General features: G+C 44.9%; 1 protein-coding gene across 5 annotated transcripts in view; it reads right to left on the bottom strand.

The window, feature by feature from the left end:
- Nucleotides 1-13,653, bottom strand: part of DIP2C (DIP2 acetate--CoA ligase C (putative)) — a 360,655-nt gene that overhangs the window by 171,762 nt on the left and 175,240 nt on the right. For 3 of the 5 annotated variants that reach the window (XM_027089300.1, XM_027089301.1, XM_027089304.1), the window contains exons 3-4: nucleotides 12,860-13,027; nucleotides 3,309-3,419 (exon numbers count right to left, since the gene is read on the bottom strand). In XM_027089300.1, the coding sequence (XP_026945101.1) occupies nucleotides 3,309-3,419; nucleotides 12,860-13,027 (279 nt within the window). The remainder of the gene's footprint in view (nucleotides 1-3,308; nucleotides 3,420-12,859; nucleotides 13,028-13,653) is intronic. The other 2 variants (XM_027089302.1, XM_027089303.1) reach the window with 1 other exon arrangement.

The following is a 13,653-nucleotide window of genomic DNA, read 5'->3' as shown; positions in this document are numbered from 1 at the left end:
CTTCAAATGGTACCCTAGCACCTTCAGGATAAAGTCCAAATGCTTGAGCACATATACAAAATACCTTAAAATCTGGCCCCTCCTACCTAATTTCTTGCTTTTCCCAAATGTGCTCTGCTCCCTTCATCACCCTTTTCTTCAAAAACCATTAACTAGGCACTATTTTAGGTGCCTGGCATACACAAATGAACAAAGCAAAGATCCTTGCCCTGGTGGACCTTACATTCTTATGGTAGGTAGAGAGCTGACTGACAGATGGAGAGAGATGTGGGTAGACGGATGACAGATTGTAGGTAGATAAATAGATGGTGTATACAGATAGATTATTGGTAGACGATAGATAGCTAATAGATGGTTGACTGATAGACAACTTGGTAGACAGATGATCAACAGACAGCTAACTAGATAGACAGATGATTGATATTGGCAGGTAGGTAGGCAGATGATAGATTACTGATACAGATAGATAGTGAGATGATTGACAGATGGGTAGATGGACAGACAGATGACTGAGAGCATGCCAGGGGTAACAGATGCAGTGGATGCAAACAAATCAGGCTGGAAAGGGAAGGGACTGTGTATGAGATGGCATGGTGCTTTACCATTTTAATTGGGTGGTCAGAGAATGCCTCACAAAAACAGGGAACACTCAGGGAACCAGTGTGGCTGCAGAGGAGGGCGACGTGCAAGACGAGAGTGTGGAGTGACAGGAGGCCAGACCATGCACATGGTGGGTCACTGTTGCCACACGACTCTTACTCTGAGAGCAACAGGAGCTGCTGGAATTCTTGAGCAGAGGAGTGTCGCCAGCTAACGTGCGTTTAGAATTCAGGGCGCCGTTATGTTGAGGACAGCCTCTGAGGGCAACCGAGTGAAGGGAACCAGAAAGAAGCAGACGAAGTGGGACGAGGGTGCCTGGAGAGACGCCCACAGGAAACGAAGTTGCAGGGACAGGAGCTGCTGGAATTCTCTGCAGCTTCCTCCAAAGTGGGGAGAGTTCCGAGTCTGGAGTTCTAATTGGGAAGGACTAACGCAAACCGGAGCTTCCCCTGCCTCACGATGATGCTCACGAGAACTAAGTGATTTAAAGTAGGGCCTGAGGTAGGGGCTGGACAGGATGGGGTCTGGTTTCCTCTGCAGAGGGCTGTGCTGGCCATGTCCCTATGGACTGGTGACAATCAATCCCCTGACGTCGCCCTCCATTCTTCTCCTCAGCACCACCCCTCCATCGAGTCTTCCCCTCCGCCCACAAAGAGGGGTGGTAGTGTGCACAGGTGAGCGGAGACGCACCTGAGGCCCAGAGATCACCACCTCCTATTGTACTGTGTTCACCTCTCTCAGACTTTTACTTGAAAAGAAAAACAGTGACACCACCGCCACCTGTCCTACTGATTTCCCAAAATAACTAGGAGGATTTGAACAAGACAATATACCTTATCAAAGGCCATATAAAGTTTTTACGGTATATCATCCTCCACCCTCATCGTTAGGAAAGACATATAATGTAGGACATAGATTGTACTATGATTTAATTTCCATCTAAACTTAAAAAATTAACACAAAAAATACAGGTTAGAAATGGACAGGAGATATAATCTTCTATCTGGTAAGAAGTCAGATTACAGGGTCAGACAAAGCTAGATTTGCACCCTAATTTGGTGAGTTAGTTATCATTAACAATCACTGAACTTCAATTTTCTCCTCTATAAAATGGAAATAAGAACTTGACCAGTTTCTCTGAGAACTAAAGATATGGATGATAGTAAACATGTGTCTACCTGTGTGTCTAAGTGCATGTCTACCTATATATCTATGTGTATGTCTACATGTGGCTATCTACCTGTATGTCTCCTGTATGTGTTACTATGTATGTGTATCTACCTGTGTGTGTCTATGTATGATATATAAAATGAGCAACACACTCAAGACAAAGGAAAAAATGGAAACATTCCACAGCAAGTCGACAGCACATATGTGTGTGCTACCCTCCTAATTATTTGAAAGGGGCCTTTGAGATGCCCGAATGAGTACAGTGTGCTCTTGGTATGTGCTAGGAGTTAAAATACCTGTGAAAAAAAAGAAGGTGTATTTGGGAACAAACTCCTGCCCTCACTCCACCCCCACATACTGTCCCAGGCACCAGGCCTGAGGGGGCCAAGAAGGCAGGAGCAGCAGTGAAGCTGCACTGGGCTTCTTCCTAGTTTCTCAAGACCATTCTTCTTGCTTCCGCAGATGAAGATTTCTGATGCCATAAAATCTGTCTTACCCCTTCTTCCCTTCCAGAAAGGAGAGCAGGGCCAGGCAGGCAGGCACACAGCTCCTTAGCGGGAAGGGTGGTGGTTTATCTTGCAAGCCCCCATTAATGGAAAAATTCACAACGCTGAGAGGCTCACAGGGTTGACCCACCCACCTTGGTATGAACTGGCTGAGCTACTTCTCCTCTTGCAGTCTCAGCTTCCTCTTCTGCAACATGAAACAGTCATAAGTACTTCACCTTTCTGTTATAAAAACCAAGTGAGATAATGCCTTTGCAAGTACTTTGCAAAATATAAAGTGATATATAAATGTTATAATTTGGGTTGTCATCATGAGCAATCCACATGTACCCTGAACTGGTGTCCCAGCAACAACCCTTACTGATAATTTTCTTTTAAAAAATTAGGGAAGCAGGTAAAAGCAACTTTAATCCAGATGTTGGGGGGAAAAAACTTTTTTCAAAAAGTAAAACATTAATCACAATACAAGTTTCCTGATGCTCAATTAATGAAAGAAATTTAAGCCAGTCAAGCCCAGGTGATGACTGCAATAAAACGGAACTATGAAGATAGCATTCTTATACACAACATCATAAAACACAAAGGAAATAATAAACGCAGAACATATAACTTATTAAGAATCTTATTACTTTTTTGAAAATTGTACTTGAAAACAGAAATCACTGAGGTTAAAAGAGAAGGAAAACATACTAGCAACCAAGATTATGAAAAGTAAAACCAAACTTTTCAACAGTAACACCTAAAAGAAATAAGCAAAATTTGGCTTATGAGAGGTTACTTTTTAAGTTCTTGTGAAATTCTAAATAATGGAAACTATCTTAAAAATATAAAAAGAGTTATTATTTACTGAATTTTAATGTGTACCCTAGAGGGTATATTTGTGTCTGAGATAAGATGGCATCTGTGGGCCACATGACCAACCACAGGGACATCCAAACTCACTGCCTCATACTCACACAGCTTCTGCAGACATGTGCCCACTCGTTCATTTCACCATCACCCACATTACAGACCCCACACCTGGTGCCTTACCCGACCGATAGCGCTCATCTCGTGACCCTGAGGACCTTCGGCGGTGATAGCGAGAGGCGGAGGAAGGAGTAACTGGAGCCCGGCGCTCTGGAGGCAACGCTTGATCCACTCCTGGGTTAATGAGGAAAACAGCAAAGTAAGGAGAGGTTTACTGGCAGCTGGAGTTAACTTATTTTGCAAAACAAATCATTTGGTAGAATAAATCTCTGACTCTCTGCTTTCCCACAGCCAAGCTGAAGCACACAGGGGAGTGGGCATGGAGGGCTGGGACATCCTGGACAATGAACAGGAAAGCAAGAAGTATCCGGGGTAGGGCACGACTCAGGGCCCCGACACTACAGCCTTCAGAAACACCGGTCCAGGCTCCTTCACGTCACAAATGCCTGTTATGTCATGTGCCGTGATGCAGAGTAAGCTACAAGCAATAATTCTTTAAATTACATTTATCATTAAATTAAAAGCAACTGCAAATAAGTCTTACAGGATATTTTAATAATATAATCCAGGTAACCAGGATGGAGCATAAACTTTCATCTTTGTTCATTCAAAATTTCAAACTCTCTGCAATCTGACTCCATTTGATGCTAAACAACTGAACAAGTTGTATTTCAATATGGCTTTGAAGAATTACCAAAACTGTTTACATGGTCAGATAAAAATGATTCAATGATACTGGCCAAAAGCTGACCTAACTCTAACAATCTTGATACCTATTCAGAACTAGAGTAGTCAGAGGCACAATTTAGATAAAACTAGGTACTACGGGAAAGATGTAATCACTACAGTTCAGAAATAAAGTAATTCTGAGCCCTGAGTATTAAAGATTAATGGTTGCTTCTTCAGAAAAGGGTTAGTAATGCTCAGGAGAAAGTAAACCAGAAAGAGCAATTTTAGCAAAAAACTGTCTGGTCCCTGGTTTTCTGTGATGGCTCCATGAGAGTTAGCTATTCGTCCCTGAGATTTAATATCCCTCCTATGCTGGTGATTTCTGAACCTCACTTTTTAATGGAATGTTTGTGGGCCCTACATATTACGTTTGCTATGTTAGAACTGCACAAAAGACACCTGCACTGCAGGCCTGGGTTAGGTTCCATGGTTTTTCATCTAGCAAGCGTATTAACACTGCTAATTAACAGTCCTTGTCACTGAACTGTTCACAGCTCCAAGTCTCCTCCAGCTATTGTCTCAAATCTTTTAAAAAATTACTTTGTATTTTTGTCAAACAGATGCACAGAATTTATGAAATCAAAGACTACTATTAAGTCTCATAATGAAAACAGTAGTTACCTGGTATTTACGTTCATATTGAACCTTAGAATTCTAAACAAAATTATTTGTAAATTTAAAAATTTTAAATTTATTTGTATAAATATATTTATTTGAAAATTATATTCATTGCCTTTCCTGTCAATTATTGTCAAGAAGTTAAATTATTAAATGTCATTCTGATACTATAATCTTTATGTAAAATCTGTTTATTTTTTTCTTTTCTCCTGTGTCAACTTTTATAACTTTTCCTTTAATCCCACTGAAGGAGATGCAAGCAAGCGTTTCTTCCTATGGCAGGGGCGTCACCAGATCTACTTCCAGTAGGTCTTTTACCTGGGCTGTTCCGTTTACCCAAAGAAGAGACGTCCAGTCTCCTGTACTGTGACTAAACACAGTGTTCACAGTGTTTAGCTGGAGCTATTCTCACTCTCCAGCACATGCGCTCTGATTCAGGGCCTCTGGGTGCAGTACTGCCAGGTGTCCCCAACTCCAGAGGCTCTTAGTTCCCTTTCTCCAGAGAGCAAACATCTCTGGGGGAATAGGGAGGATGTGGATCGCCTGTTCCCTAGATGCCATGCCTACCCCCACCCCCCGCCGTAGTTTCATCAGCACCTTCATCTGCTGCCTTCCTCCCCTTGGCTAAATAAGGAGACTCTAATTATCTACCTTATATAGCTTAAAAACACATCACTATTTCTCCCATTCTCTTGTCCTGGGGATTTATACTTTATCCATTTACTGACATCGTAGTGCAGCTCTGGGAAGAAGCAGAGCTAAATGTACACCTTTGAGCTGCTGAGGTTAAACAGTGCCTGATACACACACACACACATCTAGCTTTCAATCTCAGTAGTTACCCATCTAGTTCTTTCAAATACGCTTTTTGGAATTAATTTCAACCTTGACCCCTTCCAGGTCCCTAGGTTGTCATATACTTCCTCTGGGAAGTGTAGTCATAGCACTTACAGACCAGCTATACAGAGTTGTAGGTTAGTTCTCACCTGTTGCAGTCCCTACACATCTGTCTTCAGAAAGCTAAGTCTGCATACAAGCACTGTGAACATTTACTCTCATAGGCTGAAAAATAGAGCTTACAACCCAAGTTTTAAAAAGAAATGAATAAATTAGACAAAAGGAGAATAGCTTCAACAGGTCACCAGCAACAGGACATTAAAAGAGACTAAAATATAAGTGTGCATATTTCAATCATTAGTTTTTATCTGACCTCACTGTAAATGAAATTTGAGGTAGCTTAAAGGTACCTCAGTCACATATGCAACTCCAAATTAGAATGACCTGGTACCACAAGAGAAGCCGGGGTAGTATAACCCATGGCCCATGACCCACAGTAAGAGGAGCTGACCACATGCTGCTGCTGGGATGGGCTCCCTCCTGGTAAGGCTAATCACGAATAATTAGTAAAACACATAATTACAACACAGTACTCAGCACTGCTGAGGTCTCACATTCAGGCACGATTGAAAACTAGCTCAAAGGAAAGCCACAAGATGACCAGTGTGTCTACGACACAAGGTGAGGCATCCCAAGGAAGGTGGGTGGGGTAACTGTCCAGAAACACGCAACGCAAGGGGGATAAAAAAATTCTCCTCAGGCAAAAATGAGACAGAGATCAAGACTGGATCTCTTCTCCGACAAACATCTATTAAGCACCACTAGCTTCAGATCCCACACAAATTGAGAGGAAATGCACTGGGGACACCGCCATGCTCTGGAGCTGGAGCCCCATCTGCTGCCATCACGATCTGACCCTGAGCCTCAGTTTCCCATCTTTAGGCAGGACTGATAGGAACAGCCAACGCTTTACAGCAGTGCAAGCACTTTATATTTACTAATTTATTAACATAGGCATATGACATAAGTTTCTGCCATTTCACTGAGAGAAAATGCAGGCCCAGAACTGGGTCTTGAACTCAAGCAGTCTGTGCCACTCTCACTAGTGCCCTTCCATTTGTGATGGGCATCCTTTCCTGGTGCTCCTGGGCACCTGCTGTCACTCAGAGCCCAAGCAGAGGCCAGGCCCTTGAAGCGGAGGCTACGTGCTGTTCAGTGCTGCACTCCAGGTGCAATGATCACTGGTTACATGGACCAAGTCCAGCTGGTACTTTGAATCCATGGAGAGGTATTTTTGTGATCTCACCACAAAACTACTGTTCAAGAGCATTCTTATAAAGAGAGATGGAAACTGCTACAATTCCAGACTGCTGCCCAGGAACAAACTCAGAGCAGGTGAAAACTGCTGAGGTTGTGTGACATGAAGGTGTGCACACATCGATCCTTGCTTGGGACAGGGGCAGGTTAAGAGCCCAGAGAAGGCAATGACTGACTCGCTGTCTGCCTCTGGCCAAGTGCTGCCCCTGGCTCACAGGAGGGTCTCAGGAAGCACTGCTGAACCAGTAAGTGAAATTTTCAAGGCTCGTGCAGAGTGCTGCAACTCATCAATTCATATACTACAATCTCAGAGAGCTTTTGTTTCCTCTAGAATTGCCACGGGACTGTAAATAAAACTCCTCATCAGAGGAAGAAGACCAGAGGTGCATAAGAGGAAAAGAGGAAACAAAAGGACAGCACAGGAGAGAGCAAAACACACCTCGTCCCGCTGCTGAGCGTGCGCCTTCCTGGGCCCTCACACTTCTGCACATGGCACCCCACCTCTCCACTCCCTCAAACACCTCCATCCCCTGGGACTCCTCTCTTCCCCACCCTACACTTTATCCTCAAGGTTAGAAAGGTCACCAGGCTTAGCGCCCAGCCCTGCCCGGGCGCCTTCACAGTCACACGCCACCTGCAGCTCCCAACACCCTCTCTGCCACCAGGGCCACTAGAGCCCGGAATGTCAGTCTCTCTCTTCAATCCAAGCAGGGCTCTGACTGGTTCATGTCTCTACACCCTGTGGACCACAGAACCGAGCCCTAAGCTCCTTCCCTGACTGCCAACCTCCCTCCACCACACCCTCCTCGCCAGCCACCTCCCACTCGTGCCTCCAGGTTCCTGTCACACAGAAACACTCTTCCCAAGTTTTTGCCCTGTCCTATCGGTATTCACTCCTCCAAATGCTTTTTTTCCCATCCATATGTAAAAACTTTGTTTAAGCCCAAGGGAGAGAAAGCAGAGAAATAAGCCATTTTTATTAGAACTCCAATTACTTCTAACACATGTTTAAGAAAGGTTCCCCCAAACTAACATAATATTGTAAATCAACTTTACTTCAATAAAAAAAGAAAGGTTCCCCAAAGAAAATCCTAACAATATAGTTCTGGCACCTAAACAACCCACCAATTTCAGATTATTAAATAAATGCAGATATTTCATTAACGCTATGGTAAACTAGATAATAGAAATCACAATAATCCTCCTATTAACCTAAGAATAAGGCCCACAGGGGCTGGTCCATTCACCCAGACACAATGGTGCACTACAGGCCAGAAGACCTGCAGTATAGACACCTGCCAGAAAAAGTATTTCTAAATTCAGACAGTAAGGGAAATACACTGAAAAACCTTGGTTTTCAACATATTTTTAAAAGAAATCATGAAGGATGTGTACGAGATAACCTGCATAAAAAAGTATATAAGATTTAAAACAAATATCTTGATTCAAATTCTGGTCTTATTTTTACTAATTGCGTAATGGGACAAATCGCGCAGCCTCTGAACCTCGGTTCCCACATGTGTTGGGGTGCAGCCATGGACACATTAATACAGGAGTGACTGCTACTCCCAGGACCCTCACCGTGACCCAAGGCTCTCTGCTCCCTGCACACAGCATTCGTGGATCTCAGGGTCCCTCGACCTCACCGGGCACCCAAAGGGCTCTCACTTAAGTGAAAACATGCTTTAGGCAGTTGGTAAAACTGACAAGGATTTTTCCATATTTCAAGTTTGTACAAAAACAATTTTTGAATTGTCCCATTCTCTTCTAGCACCTAATTATACTTTCCTTCACACAACAGCACTTATTTCTAACGTAAGTACCATCAAGGAGTTTGCCAGAAAATAAACAGGACAACTGTAGTACAGGTGAGAAATTTACTACATTCACTTCATACTGACGCAAATGAGAACAGCACAAAAGAGACAGAAATCTCACCATCAGCACTGTAACATCTCCCTGACCATGCTGACCATGCTGGCCTGATTCTTACATTACTGTCCCTCTTGTGTCTACCTTACCCTCCATTCGCATGAAGCCTTGCAATAAATCAGTATAAATTTGCTAACCATTTTCCTATTCATGTTTGAATTTTCATAGGGACTCATGCCTGGAAAAGTACAGATGACCTGGAGTTCAGGGTTTCACAAGAGCCCCTACCATCATGCATCTGTGTCTCATCCCCACATCCCAGCACTTGGCTTTGCTCAGCAGGGAAGTTCGGAGGCAATGAGAGTATATGGTCAGGATCAGGGCTTCGGATTTCTGCGTTTTCCTTATAGATTGTCCACAAAAACCCATATGAGCCAGACCCAAAGTAGACACCACTCTCCCTGCTCCATGCCCAGCTCCACCTTCCGTAGAGTCTCAGCTGTTCCCTGTTAACTACTGGTGTCTGGGGGAGGAACCTGATTGGTTCATGCCACCAAAAAGAAGAAGAAACACATCAATAATCACCAGCTGTGTGTGATAAAATAAGAATACTACTTAGACAACTGAGAGTAGCAAGCTGTGTATCAAGATCATGACCAGGGCTTACCTAGGATACAGGTCATTTACCTTTAGGTGATGAAAGTTCATTTCCTGTAGCAACTCAGTCTGGAAAGAATTCATGCTAAGTCGCAGGCCACCCTGATTTAACTACTCATATTTCTCTTTTTCTGGCATTTAACTTTGCAGGCTACACCCCATCCATCATGAACAGATGGCATGGCCGAAGAAGTCCCCTAGGACCAGCTCTGTGTCCCTACAACCCAGGTCAGACAGGCAACACACTGCTGTGCCCAGGGAAGTGAGGGCTGCATTTTGGGAGACAAACTCTGTGGCAGGATGAAAATATAGACCAAACTGTGCACCTGGCACCAGAGAAGCAGAGCAGTTGTTAATGTGAAGAAGCAGAACCGATCAACCACAGCAGTGCCAGTAAGCTTCATTTTCTGGAGAATATAAAACACAACGGCCTGTCCTAACCCCAGGGATCAGGCAAGAAATCCTTGTCGAAGTGACACTGCACTGAGCTTTAAAAGATGCACAGGTACAGGCAGAGGGCACAAGCACGTACAGAATGCCTCACATGCAGTGTGACATCGGATGTAGGCTGGAGGAGGTGAAGAGAGGTCAGGCTGCTATCCGTGAAGCCCTTCTGATGCAGACGAGTCTGCACTCCGGGTGGGGCCGTCTGCCTTCTCCAAAAGAGCAAAAGTGGACAATAAACTCGCCCTAACCAAGAGAGGCTCCTCTCTGAGTAGGCTGTTCACGTGGATCCCACAGCCGATCCCCAGCGAGCAGGAAGGCAACAGACAGACTTGCCCTCTGGTCACGGTAGCCGAATTCACCAAGATTTTCACAACTACACAGTCACAGTAAGTCCTTGTAACTGAGCACAAGACGCTTGCTGTTGGAGGAGAGGCGAGATGGGCCTGGAGAAGACTGGATCTATATAAATCACTCACCACTCAGAAACATTTGATGCCAATCACGTGGAAAGTAATATCTAGCCAATACATGCATCATGAGAATAGAGGGACTATTTGGTCAAGGAAAGTTTCACTATTTATGGTAATGTTGGAATGTTACTACCTCACATCACCATGGCCTTGTCATGAAAGCAGTGAAGACTCATATAGAAGCTAACACCACGTGATTAAGATACCCCTGGAGAGAGTGGTAGAGAGTGGACTTTATCTTCTATTTTCATAAATTTTATCAGGTTCAGAGACTAATGAAACATATATAGTTTCAAAGACTAATGAAAAACTGCAAGACAACTAGAACCAAGTAAGTTCTCCTGAATAATATTTTCTCTTTGATAATGATTTTCAATATATTCTGACCCCTTACTTCATTAAATACATAATTTTCTTTTTTCTTTCTAGCTCTGGCACACTTTCCCTCATCCAGCTTTAGGTGAGCATTCAACACTGTGCTCCCTGAAAACAGCGTATCTTTGACTGGGTTCCCCAGTCACTCACTTCTGTGCAGAGAAGAAAATCAGGAAAAAGCCTGCTTCCCCAGCACTTTGCCTCGGATGGGGTAATGCTTGGGAGCTCAGACTAGGGTGCTCAGCTGTTGCTGAAGGCTGTGGAAGCCATCCTAATTCATAATCGTGTGTCCCAAACAAATCTCCAAAGTATATTTGAAATATCTTTAGAATACTTTCTAGAGAAGTCTTTAAACAATTTTTTTTAATATATAAATTTATTTATTTATTTATGGCTGCACTGGGTCTTCGTTGCTGTGCGCAGGCTTTCTCTAGCTGTGTTGAATGGGGGTTACTCTTCGTTGCGGTGCGCAGGCTTCTCATTGCCGTGGCTTCTCTTGTTGTGGAGCGTGGGCTCTAGAGCACAGGCTCAGTAGTTGTGCTGCACGGGCTTAGTTGCTCTGTGGCATGTGGGATCTTCCTGGGCCAGAGCTCGAACCCATGTCCCCTGCATTGGCAGGTGGATTCTTAACCACTGCGCCACCATGGAAGTCCCTCTAGAGAAGTCTTAACTTTTTCTCTGATAAATAAAAATAATGTTAAAAAAAAAGAAGTAAAGTTCATCAAAACACAAACTACTTTTAGAAAAGTGTATGGCAGGATAAGGGTAACTAAAAAGGAAAACAAGGTATTTCTCATAAAGATCCTACACCAGGGCTTCCCTGGTGGCGCAGTGGTTGAGAGTCTGCCTGCCGATGCAAGGGACATGGGTTCGTGCCCCGGTCCGGGAAGATCCCACATGCCGCGGAGCGGCTAGGCCCGTGAGCCATGGCCGCTGAGCCTGCGCATCCGGAGCCTGTGCTCCGCAACAGGAGAGGCCACAACAGTGAGAGGCCTGCGTACCGCCAAAAAAAAAAAAAAGATCCTACACCAAAAGAATCATGTCTAAGACTGACCTAGTCAAGAAAGAATTCTCTGATTTAGATCCACGTGCTCTCCTTACTGCTTCCCAGAGACAGTCTTATACGTGTGACCATTCATCCAGGGCAACTTCTCAGAAATACAGATCAGCAATAAGAACTGCAAAACTACCTGGGCATCTGGTCGCCCAATCCCAGCATCATGGGTGAACCTGCCTTCTCCTTCCCAGTGGGAATGGCGTGGCCACAAGGGCCAGGGAGCAGTGTTCCCAAGCAGCTCTCACAGCCTCACACATCCGCAGGTGCAGCAGTGAAGCATACAGAAATTGCGACGGGGCCCCTGCAGCTAATGCCCAACTCCACCGCCCGCCTACCACCGCTCCGCTCTTCCCCACACAGACAGGCATCACGCCCGTCAGCAGGCTGGCATGGAGAGGAGGGCAGAGCCACAGCGGAGAGACCCGGCTGGGTTCCCTCCTCTAAGATCCTGGGGGTCAACTGTGACATAACAGCTTAGTGTCTGTACCTGATTCTCAAACAATGCCTTTTATTTGAGGTAAAACCCTGAAGCTTATAAATGCTTATTCCTTATTGTACTAAAAGGCGCACTGAACTCATCTTTTTGGGCTTCTTATATTCAAAATATTGCTCACTAAAATAATTTTGACCTCTGAATAGGATCACGACCTCTAAGAATACACTCTATGATTAACTGGTTCAATTTTTCAATTTCAAAACTCCATAACTGCCCTCTGGAGATAGGAATACCACGGAGCTACAGACCTTACTCCCTGAAGCAGATCTCAGAGGTCAGGATTCATTAGAGTTCATCCTTCACCCAGGTCTCTGGCTATGAGACAAAGTTTAGCGGAATATCAACAATTTTAGGAAGAACTGTGTGATCTGTCATGCATTCTTCTTTCTTAAGTGTTTTGTAAATGGTGCTCCAAATGCAAAACTATGGTTGTAAAAACCGAGTATTATATTTTAATAGAAAACACTCAAAAACTGGGCCCTGAGTCAGCAGGATGATCATGGTCCGGGGTCTGTGACAAGCTCTTTGCCCAAGGAGCACTGTGGCCTCGATAAGTCGCACAAGTTCAAATGGAGAACAGGGGCTCAGAAACAGGACCTCCTATGTTCCCCCAAGGCTGAGCCCTCACTTCTGTTTAGAAAGGCATCAGGTGGACAGTCCATTGCAAACGTGCCCTGCCGTGGGGGGTGTGTGTGTGTGTGTGTGTCTCTCTCTCTCTCTCTCAGTTAAGTGCGCTCACCGAAACGAAAGTAAAACAGTGGCCGGTTTCCTGCGGTGCTGGCCGCCCGCTCTCTGACCGCGGCGTCTCGGATGTCACACACCCCGATGTTGCCAGCCTGCAGCATTCTTCTCGGGGCTCCTTCACTGTGCTGCAGTCTACACCGGACCACGGCAGCTCCATTCGCTGCTGTAACAAGTTGAAAAAAAACTAATTAATTCAAACTTTAGTTTTTTTTAAATTTGTTACAGCACCGAGCAGAGCGGCCGACCCCATGCAGAACAGCATAAAGAACATCAAAGGGACCACGCCACACAGGGCCACCCTCAGCGCTCAGCAACACGGGTCAGCCACGTTCCTGGCACTGTCACAGCTCCAGAGCCATCTTCTGGGAAGGTGCAGAACTGCTTCTGTTTCACTTTTGTTTGGTAAGGCACGGACAATAAAATCTAGCAACCCAAAGGGCCTACAGTCTCCCCGCCAGCCTTCCTCCAAGACCAGGAGGGGCCAAGTGCAGACAGGAATTCATCACAACAGCTCTGCTGGAGCACGAGAGGAGGAAAGCGGGGAGACCACATCTAGTCGTCTGCCCACGTGTGCTCTGAAGTCTCTCACACATGGGGTCAGCTAGACAACACACTTATGTTCCATCCACTCAGACAGCGCAGAGCTTCTTCCTTTTACAGACTAGACAGCAGGAAAACCCAGGCCGTCAGCTAAGGCAGGCCCACGCAGCCGGTCCATCTTTATGTTAACTCTCTTAAGTACCGAGAAAAGAAAGAAATCACACACAACCAAACAAAGCTAAAAAAGTA

Source organism: Aethalodelphis obliquidens, unplaced genomic scaffold (assembly GCF_003676395.1).
Source record: "Aethalodelphis obliquidens isolate GAN/ISIS:26980383/991018 unplaced genomic scaffold, ASM367639v1 scaffold65, whole genome shotgun sequence".
Classification (NCBI taxonomy): domain Eukaryota; kingdom Metazoa; phylum Chordata; class Mammalia; order Artiodactyla; family Delphinidae; genus Aethalodelphis; species Aethalodelphis obliquidens.
This window is presented reverse-complemented; position numbering and strand designations above follow the sequence as displayed.